The sequence below is a fragment of the Heloderma suspectum genome, chromosome 6, assembly GCF_057233095.1.
Source record: "Heloderma suspectum isolate Gila_16-S chromosome 6, 16-S_ref, whole genome shotgun sequence".
In the NCBI taxonomy this organism is placed as follows: Eukaryota; Metazoa; Chordata; class Lepidosauria; order Squamata; family Helodermatidae; genus Heloderma; species Heloderma suspectum.
The window spans coordinates 68,629,742-68,642,655 of NC_139463.1; the positions used below are offsets into that span (position 1 = coordinate 68,629,742).

Below are 12,914 nucleotides of genomic sequence, written 5' to 3' on the forward strand. Positions count from 1 at the left end.
GAAGGCTTCATAGAATTTGGGATATTTTATATATGGCAAGACCAGAAGTGGGGAAATGTCTGTCATATCAGTATAGGTTCCAAACTGGATAGACTATGCAAATGAAGCAAATCTGCAAACTAATTTTGATAGCATCACCTGTTCAAATCACCAAATTGAGTAATTTCTGTAGAGATTGGTGATAGAATAGGGTTGTATTTGCTCTGCACTTAAGGAAGCAATCCTATGGCTGCTAGGCAGCCATAGTATATTGTGTTCTCCAAGAACCGACCTCCCCCCACTTCCGCGCTGCTTCCTCGCAAGAGGAGCACAGAGTGGCCGAAAAGGGGTGTGGCTGGGGGCGTTCCGGGGTGGGGAGGGCGGAAACGCCTGTACGACACATCCTATGGTAAAGGGAACTATCTTAAGTTTATATGGAGTTGTAAGTAAAATAAAAAATAAAGTGGTAAAAGCCAGGACTTGAAGGGACTGGAAGTCTAAATAGTGTAAAACATCCTATGTGTCGTACAGCAGCCTCCTTCCCTGCTCCATGCTCCCATGGCTAGACAGCCTCAATTGGCTGTCTAGCCAAAAATACAGGGCAGGAGAAGCGCGGAGGGAATGATCCCCTCCGTGCTTTTCCTGCCCTGCTTTGGATAGGCAGTTGCCTCCAAGTTCGGAGGCAGCCGCCTTTCTGGATAGGATTGCGCCCTAAATGTAATGAAAATTCTGTGATTTGTGAATGATGCAAATCAAGCAGATTTTGTATGTTTTTGTGTAGTTCTAGTTCTGCAGTAAATGGGGAACAGGTATGCAGGGTGGCTGCCTAATATGGGCAGGCCATTTGGAAGTGCACATGTATGCAGTGGGCATGCCCAAATCCCTAGTTCTTTTTCTACCCCCCAGTTCTGAGGAAGACTAGCAGGCACTAAAGATATGAGATATATGAGCTGCTTTGCTAGAATGCCCTTGCTCCTCCAGTACTTCAAGCAGCAGACCCATTTTGCACCTCATTCTGATAACTTTCAAATCTCTGGATACAGGTTTTGGGCATGACTGAATTTTTTCCCTAACCAACAATATTAAGGTTGGGAGGGAGCAATTCTATATCCCCTAGACATTGTCTGAGGGGCCATAGATACAGGGGATCCCCCCCCCCCTCTGAGCTTGGAGACAGAAAGAACCACTTTGGCTGTGCTCCAAGGTTGAAAGGGGAAAAGGGAGATTTTGGTGGGAGGGGTGGAGACTGGAGAGGCCAGGATATGAGCTATCCTGAGCCTCTTCAAGCTTCCTTCCCTCCCCCTCTGAAGTGCTATTGCTAGACAGGCGAGGATGAGGACACAAAGATTGCCTCTGCTGCTCTGCCTCCCTGCATTTGATGGTCGGAAGGGCTTCTGAGCATCGAGGACACATTCAGTAGGAATGCGGTCTAAGTGCACAGGAAGGGAGCTATCTTAAGTTTATACGGAGTTGTAAGTAAAATAAAGAATAATGTGGTAAAGGCCAGGACTTGAGGGGACTGGAAGTATAAATAGTATTTCATTTTTCTAACTGAATGCTCACATTCTTTTAAAATTAACAATAATGTATAGCATTATCCTAGATGTTTAATGCTATTATACATTTAGTAAATATAACTGTGTAAGGTGGGCCAATATAATCCCCATATTACAGATGCAAATCTGGGGGTAGAGAAAGTGTCTCATTCAAGACCAGGCAGGGACGTTGTGGCTGGGCTGAGCTTTGTATCAGGAATTTCCTAGGTCATGGCTCATGCTCTTAAGCACTGTGCTGCACCAATACTTTGGTATGACTTTGCTAACACATATTGTATTTGTAAAACAAATAATACAACAATATGATGACGTGTTTAATTGTGGCAAATTTGCTTCATTTGAAAAGGTGCTATGGGGTACTTAAATCAGCCTGGTAATTCTGCTCTTTGACCTGGAAGTGCCATCCCCTAATCCTAGATGGGACTTGGCTTTAGTTACTCAATAGAGGGCTCAGAGCTGTTCTCTTCCCCATCCATCCCTCAGGTGGGTAACTTGGTTTGCAAGCCCCAGAACTCACTTCTGGAATAACCAGAAGTGACTTAGGTTTAGCACTTACATTCTTTTTTGGTTTGTTTTTGTTTGTGGTGAAAGTCATTCATTCATAAAAGTCCATATTTTAGTCCTCTATATATCCCAGGAATCTTATTAGCAGCTTTGTCTGAGGGACTTGGAGAAGAGAGTCTTTTAGCTGGACACCCCTCCCCCAATTCAAAATGCATTTGGTATGTTATCTTATGTTCTGGGCCTGGGTCCTGGCACTGAAATCAAATTGCTGAATTGAACCCTATATCAGGTTAAGCCAGTGCCACATTTTACTTGAATAGGTCAGGTCAGCAGACTACCTCATTTGTTGTGCTAGAGCCTCATTTGTCCTGTGTAGCAGTAGCCATTGATAACCCGGTCCTGGCCATCATTTTTCAGTTATATTATGTGAAGTAAAATATTGTATCATAAGAAAACATGTCAGCTGTGACTGCGGCACTAGAGTCCATTGGGATCAGCCAAAAAAGATATGTGGGGATGAGAGGGGCAAAAAATAGGGGGGAGTAAGAAATGGACAAGATGAGGCGGCTCAGAAAGTTGCTCAGGGAGACTTTGAACATTGTTTACAAGCCTAATGTGGCCAGTGAGGACAAGGAATTAGGCCCTCATGGTTGGAAGAGTTCTGGGCATATGATCTTACTAGAGGCATTTTGAACCCTGTGAGTACTATTCTGGCCTCTTGTTCTCCACTCCAGCAAGAAGATGACAAAGTGTTGAAGCTAGTCCAGAAGAAATTCTGTGCCAGCGGACCATATAGTGGTAAGGCGATGGCTAATAGCAGGAACCAAGCATCGCACCATATTGTACGTGACACCAACCATTCCGCGAAACAGCACTTGCACTGTCAGTTTGTGCAGGCAGGTGTCCTTTTTAGGATTTAGATGTTTGAAATAACTTGACCTTTTAAAAAAACAAACGACTAAGTCTGAAGTTCTAATTTTCACAGTGTTTTTCCTTCTTACAGTCTGCATGTTTTAACTAGGAAGATCATAAACTGCCTTTAAATTTGCTTTGCAATGTAGTAGTATGTATGTGTATCCAAAGCTGACTTACAGAAATATTTCTGGAAGGCGGTAGAAAAATGGATATACCCAGCTGTTTTTCCCTGTACATAAAAATCTAGTATTGAATGGATTCAATGATGTACTCAATGCTCCACTGTCATACACATGTCGCAAATCAGATATTTGGCCCTTTGTTAGGAATATAGTGTGAAGGATGCTGAGCATTTAGGGAATGATGGAGTTAGAAAGAACCAAGGAGCCACCTAGTATAACCCCTGCTGGAAGGCAGGACCATCAACCAACATAATCCAGGCTGCAGTTCAAGAGCAATTGCTCAGGAAGGGGCTTTAGAGCAAATAGCATCAGATGACCCATGTAAGCAAGTCAAATTATGTGCTTCAGAAGAAAGCACAAAATAAAAAGGCAAACCAGGCAATCTGGGGTGTAGGTGTAGGCAGATTGTAGTATTACGTTCCTGATGGCAAATATGGTTGTCATTCAGATCCTGGGTTTGAGAGAGAGTCACTCAAGCAGACTTTCTGAAAGAACTTTTATTGAGGAGGAAGTCCACAGTGTATAATGTTTTGTAGCTAATTGTGGCAGTCCCTGTTGCCTCAGAGGAGAACCAAGGGGACCCACATGCTCGTATATGGGAGGAAACCCTTCTTTACTGTAGTGGGGCACAACTGAGGTTCCAGAGCCCTTTAAATTATTTGATTTTCCTGACTGTTCCAGACCCAGTAGCTCAAAACACTCATTTAGTTTCCAATCTAAATTTGGTAGTGGTCAGTTCATAGCCTTATTCCTGCAGTTATCTGTAACCCAAACAGCTCTATGCTTCTACTTACCCTCTCTGATTTATTGTGGAGTGTGGTTATGTCCCTGTTCAGCCTTTCTTTTTCTAAGATGAACAGATCAAGCTTTCTTAATTTCTTATTCAAAGATACTTTTCATTCTCTTTGCTCCTCTTCCATTCATCAGATTAAACACAAGATTAATGCGAACATAAGTGAGCAGCATTGGATACTTCTGTAGGGCTTATTCTGAAGGATGTATTTCTATGCTATTCTCATGCAATTTTAACGTTGTATTTTAACTACTTTGAGAATCATTGTGGTTGAAAAGCAGTATACCTATATCAGCTTTCCCCAACCTGGTACCCTCCAGATGTTTTGAACTCCCACCAGTCCCTGTCAGCATGGTCAATGGTTAGGGATGCTGGGAGTTTAAGTCCAAAACATATGGAGGGTGCCAGGTTGGGGAAGGCTGTATATATTTCAAAGTAAGAAATAAGTGGAGCAATAACTTTGGGAGTAGTTCATTCCATGAAGACATGTCCCAGAGATCCTGCTTGGTTTTGCTTAAGTAGCTATTCTCTTGGGTGGGCCTCTTTCCCTGTGAAGGAAAAGAGCAAGAGCAGGACCAGCTCTTGGAATGTTCACACAAAAAGTACAAGAATGAAGGAATTTTCAAAGAGGAATCCATGTTCCTGTTCCTGCCTCACTTTTAACTTCCATTTCAGGCATTTTACCTAGCAGCACAGTAGTGAAAAATTGGAATCATGTTGGGTGTCTGAAATGACAACCATCAGTTTGCAGCATGGGTGCTTTGGTTTTAACCAGCCCAGCTTAGTTAAAAAGAGTTCTGTTTTGTGGCCTCTGCTTCACATAGACTGCTTCCCAATAAAATTAGCACCACATGGCTTTGATTTTTAGCAGATGCTGTGCTACTTTAGTGTGAACAGAATATGCCCGAAAGTGTATTTGTTAAACTGGAGTAATAATTCATGTAAATATAGCCTGAGTTTTATTTAAATCTCCACCTTCAAAGTGGCTGGAAAACGTAGTTGCCAGATTCAACCTATTGGGTATTTTCATTTTCTCTAGAAAACTGCATCAAAGAGCATTCTTTGCAGAAAATTTAAGTTGCTAGATTTCCAAAGTGCTTTACAGGTTGTGTTTCAACAAAAAATATAGAAACTTGGATGAATTTGTACAGCACTGTACAAATGTGCTGGAAGCAGCTGTGACTTCACTCCTATAACATCTTGGGGGTGTTTTCCTTGGGACTGGGCAGTGTACCAAACCATGCATTGTTCTGTCAGACGTCCTTCTTCTCTTTCATATAGGGGAGGATTACCCTCTGTGGATGATTCCCATCAGCATCTGTACAAGTGAAGACCCAACCCATGCCAAAATGCAAGTGTTGATGGATAAGACGGAGTTGACCTTGGTTTTGAAAGATGTGAAGCCAGAGCAGTGGGTGAAGGTGAGCAGATGTAAAAGGGGAGATATTTCTTTGAAGGGACTTGACTAATTGTCCAACCTGCCATCTTAAGATGGGATATCTCATACTTTTCCTGAACAGCACCTTGATTGACAAGCAGACCAGTCTGAGCTGCATATTTTTTAACTAAGTCATGCCTTTGTTCTCTTAATGTTGTGCCACCACACAACCCAAACACCGGGGCTTTGGAACTGCTGCTTCCATAATCAGTTTGCAGCCAGAATTATGCCATCAGGACTTGGCTTGCATGTATTTCTTTGTGTAAGCCTCCCATGAGAGTGTGTATCATCCACTGCCATTTTTTTCAAACGTCCCGGGTCATTCTGGTAGAAATCTAGCTGTAAAGTTATGGTAGCTGCTGTTGTCTGAAAAAGTAACTGAAGACCTGAAATGATGGGGCTGAACTTAAGGTGATGGTCCAGGTAGTATCCTTTGTTTGACAGGATTTTGCAAATGGCTTTTCATTTCCAGCACTTACCCATGAAACATTCCTAACAAATTAACTTCCCTCTACCTCCTTCAGCCCCTGGCATATACCATTTCTGAGTTTCTCTTAATGTTACAGAGTTTTTCTCCATGAGGAAAATGTACCTGATGTTGAGTCATCATTTTGCCACACTTCTACCAGATGGTGTCCAGCTTTGTTAATTTCCCTCTGCCTCTTGTGCCTTCTTCCTGTGAAGGCTTCACAGCGTCGTTCATAGCATTTGTTTAGTAAGGGAACTTAATGAGGGGGGATTCAACTTCAAAAGGGCTCAGTGTTTTAATTGGGGTCCCTTTTAGAGCTAATTGGCAGCATACAATTTTTTATATAAGTAGGGCTACATCTAACATTACATGAGAGGACGTCAACAGGAGTTCCCCTTCCACTCTCCCACACTCAGCTCCCCCACACACCCCAGATCCACAATGGAGGCTTTCTGAACTTTCCAGAGCAGATTGGGGGATATATGGGGTACCTCAGAGGGAAGGGAATTCGATCCGCCAGTGGTGTCCATTCTGCTGGTTGAAGAACACAATTGTTAAATCCAGTCCATAGACAATTACTGCCCAAACCCCAAGAAAACTGTTGAGCTGAATTGCAGGGTTTTTTTTTTTTAATGACTGCATAGCAACTGTGGCTCAATTGAAAGTTCATCCTGAGCCAAAAAAAAATCTTATCTTCTCGGAATAGATTTTTCAGTGCCTGTTGCCCAATCACGCACTCGCACGAGATACTTTGAACTTTTACTGTATGGACTAGTACAGTTCTGCATTTCAGAACAGAGTAAATATAGTTCACTATTCCAATACCACATGCTTTCTTTGGAATTCTGCACTGAAGAATCCCTTACTCTGCTCTTCACTTGGATTAAATTATACAGAGCTGGGATATCTCTGTTAATGCGCAAGTTAATTGGGCTTCATAATGTTGGAGTGCTAAGAATTTTGTTCGTTTTATGCCTCCACAGGTTTGCCAGAGTCAGGAAAAAGAGGGTTGGGACTCAGTGAATGTTGGCACAATAGTTATATTTACACAAGTAGAGAAAAGATGGTGGCCATGGGGTTTCTAAATGAAGTATCAATAGCTATTAAGGCTGGTAGTCTCTGGCTCTGTAGCTTGCCACCCCCAGTCTCTTTCTATAACCAGATGATTGTCCCACACCATTCTGGGATGGTGGCAAATTGGGCATGTTTCAGCACCCTCCACCAGCCCCATGTATGATTGTGTGGTGACAGTATGCATTTGAACATGAGATGCAGGTTTTCCAATCCCATTCCAAACGTGAATTTCGCTGCATGGCGATATGCAAATCACCATCTCTCTACCTGACCTACCTTGTAGGTTTGTTCAATGATCAATGAGAAGAAAGACAAAATGCTTTCTATAGTGGAAAGTACAATAGAAATTAAAATGGTGCTATGTTTTGTGTGGTGTTAGCAGTTACCTACTAGTAGCAGACAGTGTTAAAGGGGCCAGTTAAAGGTGATGCATACAGTTGTGGCCTTAAACATGATAGGCCATAAATGAGTTGTGTTCCGACAAGAGAGTGATGTTGTGTTGCTAATGAACCTGCTCAGATGTGTATAGTCTCCTTCATTTTAAACGAGACAAAAATGTAGTCGGCGTGAGGGAGTTGCATTGCATCTTGATTTCAGAGAACCTTCCGACTGCAAGGACTTTGACAAAGGAATCCCCCGAGCTGAGCTTTGTAGGAAGCACATCTTCTCCCATCATCCTTGCCAAGGAAAATGAGCCATTTTATTGATTGCCAATTTGATAGTACAGGAACGTTCATCTCTCCTCTAACTCTCTTGTTGGAACATTCCGTCCTCTGCTGAAGTTGTCCCTCTGATGGTGGTAATTTTCCTTTACCTTGCCGCACAAAGTACTATTGCTAGGGTTATTTATCCTGTTCTCCATGTTTGGCTCAAAGATACAGACAAGGATAACTTGGAGACCGTGGCTTTATTTCTCAAGCATGCACATTGGCTTCTGTGAGCTGCTAACTGGATTTTTCCCTTTGTATATTTTCAGCTAAACCTGGGAACAGTCGGGTTTTACCGTACACAGTACAGTTCTGACATGCTGGAGAGCTTGCTCCCAGCCATCCGCGATCTCTCCTTACCCCCCGTGGACAGGCTGGGACTGCAGAATGATCTTTTTTCTTTGGTAAGTGCTTGTCTGCCTTCCCTTTTTCTAATCTGGCATTTCCCCCTTCCGCTTCTTATGGTTTCACAGCAGATTGCTCCTGTTGCTGTAGAAATGGGTCTCCCAAGAGCCAGGCCCTATGTCTGGAGGCACAGCATCTTTTCAGTTAATGAATCTGACATCTTGTTAGGGAGGTATGTACATTTCACCTCAGTGTGACAAGCAAAAGCTCTGCAGGCCCAGTCTTAAAGTCCTGGCTAAAGTGCTGTTTTCCTGCAAGAGAACATTTGACTTTAAGTCAATAGCCTGGGCTTTGTGTACTTTGTTTTTAAAGATTACCGAGATTCTTGATACGGCAGGAGGAAGGGGTTGGGACATCATAGTAGAATGAGTCACAGGTGTTTATACACTGTTCCCTGTCTACCCCCCTCCTATAGCTCTCATGTACCTGGTAGCTCTTCCACTGAGCCCTCCTGCTTTGCGGTGCTGCTATTTAACACCAGATCCATTTGCAATAAGACTGCACTCATGCACGATTTAATCGTGGATGAGAGGGCCAACCTGGCGTGTATTACTGAGACTTGAGTGGGTGAGCAGGGTGGGGTCAACCTGACTCAGCTCTGCCCACGTGGGTACTCAGTGCAGCACCAACATAGGTTGGAAGGCCGGGGGCGGGGGGTCTCTCTGGTTCATAGAACTTCCATCTCTCTCACCAGGAGACCACCCCACCTTGGAGCGGGCCTTGAGGGGTTCCACCTGGTGTTGGGCCATAGAGACAGATTGGGGATGCTGCTGGTGTACTGCCCACTTTGCTGCCCAGCATCCTCCCTGACTGAGCTGGCAGAGGTGGTCACAAGTGTGGTGTTGGAGGAACCCAGGATGGTGGTTCTGGGTGACTTCAACTTCCATGCCAACGCTGTCTCTTGAGTTCCAGTTCGGGACTTCATGGCCTCCATGACAGCCATGGGGCTGTCTGTCATCAGCCCAACCATGAGGCAGGGCACACCCTTGATTTGGTTTTTGCTCCAAGTTGTGAGATGGGTAGTCTGAAGATTTGGGGGTTGGGGGGAGTCCAAGTAACCTCATTGTCAGGGTCAGACCGTTTCCTGGTGAGATTCGAACCTTCGGCGTTACTTTCCTCCTGCAGGGGTGGGGGATCTATTCGGATTATCCATCCCAGCAGACTGATGGAATCCAATGGATTTCTGAATGCTCTTGGGTATTTTCCAGTGGAGAGAGCTGGTGATCCAGGCAAGGCCCTAGCCTCATTGTGGAACAATGAAATGCAGAGGGCCATTAATTTGATTGTACCTGAGTGCCCTCCGGCACTGTGGAGCCTGTTCTGCTCCCTGGTATACTGGGAGCTGTGGTCAATGAAACAGGCTGGATGTCGGCTAGAGTGCAAATGGTGCAAGATTCAAAGTGAAGATGATTGAGCACACTCTACAGCACATAATTGTGCCTATTGTGTGGCAGTGCAGGCAGCAACGAAGGCTTATTTTGCTGCCTCCATTGCGTCCTCAAGTAGTCGTCTAGCGGAGCTCTTCTGGGTGGTTTGGTGGCTGTTAACACCTTCCCCAGTAAAGGGCTCTGGCTCCGTCGAGGACCCGCGAGCTCTTTACATCACACTTTTGAGGACAAAATCGTTTGTCTCTGCAGCGAATTTGATGCTGCTGTTAGTGCATTTCCAGTTGAGGTGTCTGATGCCACCATCTGCCCGATTTTGTGGGATCAGTTCCAGTTGTTGCGGCCTGATGATGTGGACAAGGTGCTTGCAGCAATGCGACTGAATACATGCCCTCTCGATCCCTGCCCCTCCTGGCTAATAAAAGCTAGCCGAGGGTGTATGACTGGGTGGGACCAGGGAGTGATAAATGCTTCCCTATAGGTAGGGGTGGTCCCTGCTGTCCTTAAGGAGTCAGTAGTGCGGCCACTCCTGAAGAAGCCCACTGGTATTAGATGAAGAAGACCCAATGGTATTAGACAACTACCACTCAGTCATAAATACCCCCTTTTAGGGAAGTTACTTGAGAGGGTTGTGGCAGAGCAACTGCAGGCATTCTTGGAGAATACGGACTATCTAGACCCATTCCGGTCTGGGTTTCAATCTCATTCCAGGACTGAATCATCCTTGGTCACCCTGATGCCTGTTCATTCTGCTCTATCTCTCATCGGCTTTTTACCATCAAACATGGTATCCTCCTGGATCAGCTCTGTGGGATGGGTATCAGAGTAATATTGGGTGACTGTTCCTCAGCCCTTTGGCAATTGAGCTACGAGGTGCCACAGGGTACCATTTTGTCCCCAGTGTTGTTTAACATCTATATGCAGCCACTGGGAGCAGTCATTAGGGGATTTGGAGCTAAATGTCATCGGTATGCTGATGGCACACAGCTCTATCTCCCTGTGGCATCTGAAGCAGGAGAGGCTGTGCAAGTCCTGAATCAGTGCCTAGACTCAGTAATGGGCTGGATGAGGGCCAATAAACTGAAGCTGAATCCTGGCAGGACGGAAGCCCTGTGGGTGAGTGGTTCCTGAGTCTGGGAGATAGGCTCATTGCCCTTTCTGGGTGGAGTTGCACTCCCCCTGAAAGATCAGGTTCATAGTCTGTGGGTTCTCCTAGATCCATCATTGTCGCTGGAGGCCCAAGTGGCCTCCATGGCTCAGAGTGCCTTCTACCAGCTTCGGCTGGTTCACCAGCTACAGCCTGTCCTGGACAGGGGTTGCTTGACCACGGTGGTACAGGCATTAGTAACAATGCACTCTATGTGGGGCTGCCCTTAAGGCTGCCCCAGAAGCTGGAGCTAGTGCAAAATGCAGCAGCTCAACTGTTGTCAGGAGCTGCCCCTTTTCAGCATGCAACTCCTTTGCTGAGGGACCTGCACTGGCTGCCTATTCGCTACTGGGCCAGGTTTAAGGGATTAGTACTAGTGTACAAAGCCCTAAACAACTTGGGACCAGGATACCTGAGAGAGTACCTCCTTTCTTACCTGCCTGGTCACTGAGATCATCAGAGGGCATGTTCCTGGTGGTTCCACAAGGACCCATGGCCCGGTTGGAGTGCACCAGGAAAAGAGCCTTCAGCGTGGTGGCCCCCTTCCTGTGGAACTCCCTTCCTTTGTAGGTCAGGCAGGTGCCAACATTGTGTTCCTTCTGGCGCCTCCTGAAGACATTATTATTTCGAGAGGCCTTCCTTGAGTGACCAGTGTTTGTTAAATTTGGCCCTGTTGGAACTTGTCTTTTAAAAAATGTTTTATTTGTTTTAACATGGTGTTTCATTCTTTTATCTTTGCTGTTCACCGCTCCAAAATCTTTTGATGTGGGGCGGTGTATAAATATTATAAATATTATAAATAAATAAATAAATAATAAGATTCCGAAACTTGAATAAATTATGCAAATACAGTATGAAGTGGGGATCCAAATTGCTGCTTAGGGGAATTCTGCAAGCCCACTGGAATTTTTGACTTGAATAGCTGACTCTCATGTTGTATTTCTGTTTGTTTTTGATACTCCCCTCAGTTTCAAAAGCCAAGTGCCTGAAATTGGTTTTGTGGTTCTTTGGATCCTGGCCACAATTTTTCGGTGGCTAATGTTGCATGATTTATTTTGCTGCTTCTTCTGCTTGTGGGGAGGAGCTATGCAGAGCGCTGAAGCCCCACTCGATCCTTGGAAGCACTTTCTCCTGAGATTTCACATGAGCAGTGCCTGGCATTTTGAAGATGCTTTTTACAGTGATGTGTGCTAGAAACTTGCTTTTTGAAAAAGCAGATATTGAATTCTGCACTTCGTGTTAAATTGTGCCTTTACGCAGCACAATTCCAGATGTATGAAATGCACACAGCCATTGTCAGTGCCATAGATAGTCACCCCCCCACCCCACGCTTCTGTTTTCCGTGGTTTTTCTTAAGTGAAATTGAAGGACTTGCACAGTAAAGCTGTGAGTATCTTTGCTTTCTACCTTGATGAGGGTAGACTGATTCCCAGGGCTGTTAATTTTAACCAAAAATTCCTTTGGGTCCTGCTTGACTATTCCTGAAATGACAAGGCTTCGAAAATTGGAAATGGTAAAAAATAATGCAGGAGTGATTGGCTTAAGCAGGTGTAATATATCATCTTTAGTTACATTTTGTTTTTTATACTTCCTATATTCGGTTGTGTTGTAGTGGATTCATATGTATTTATCATCTTGTAAGGGGACAAACCCTCTCCTCTCTCAAGTTCTCTGCCATGCGCAGAGAGCTTGACTGAGAAACAGGCATTTATCTCATTTGCAATGATGTATGAAGGTGGCAACCAATAGCAGAAGACTCCTGTTTCTACCGTTTCCAAGCCTCAGGGCAAATAAGCTTGGGTAGCAGGGAGTATGTAATACCGGAAGATCCTTCTTACAAGAGGCACTTGCCCCTAGCTAGTGGGCTTATGGGTGTCTGCAGCTGGTGATGGGCACCTGGTGAACTCAGCCCACAGAAGAGTGTTCATACCATCAGATCACTTGGGGTGACTGCAGAGCTCAAAATGCTTAATCAGTGTCCTACATTAAGTGAATGGATGCCCCATTTTTAGCTACTGAAGACTGAGTCATCATGAAATCAGTAGAGTACAAATTTAGAGCCAGACTTCAGTGATTGGTGCAATGTGGCCTAGCTGCTGCCTTAGGGAAAGATTCATGATGACTGGCAAGCTGAATTTCAGGAAGGTTTGCTTGCCATTACTTACCTTCTCTTGAGAAATGCATAATAAGCTTCTGAAGAACCCTACAGTTCTTTCGCACACAGTTTGGGAACCACAGAGTTAAGCAATGCTTCTGAGAGGAGCCAGGCCAGGTGTGTGTGTGTGTGTGCGAGAGAGAGAGAGAGAGAGAGAGAGACTCCCCAGAAGCAGGGGATCTGTCACCAAGATCAAATTGGGGGT

At 44.7% G+C, this 12,914-nt stretch overlaps 1 protein-coding gene across 2 annotated transcripts in view; it reads left to right on the forward strand.

The window, feature by feature from the left end:
* Positions 1-12,914, forward strand: part of NPEPPS (aminopeptidase puromycin sensitive) — a 105,394-nt gene that overhangs the window by 82,092 nt on the left and 10,388 nt on the right. The window contains exons 14-16 of one of the 2 annotated variants that reach the window (XM_084804732.1): positions 2,774-2,837; positions 5,211-5,350; positions 7,887-8,021. In XM_084804732.1, the coding sequence (XP_084660858.1) occupies positions 2,774-2,837; positions 5,211-5,350; positions 7,887-8,021 (339 nt within the window). Of the gene's footprint in view, positions 1-2,773; positions 2,838-5,186; positions 5,351-7,886; positions 8,022-12,914 lie in introns of both variants that reach the window. The other variant, XM_084804731.1, reaches the window with a different exon arrangement.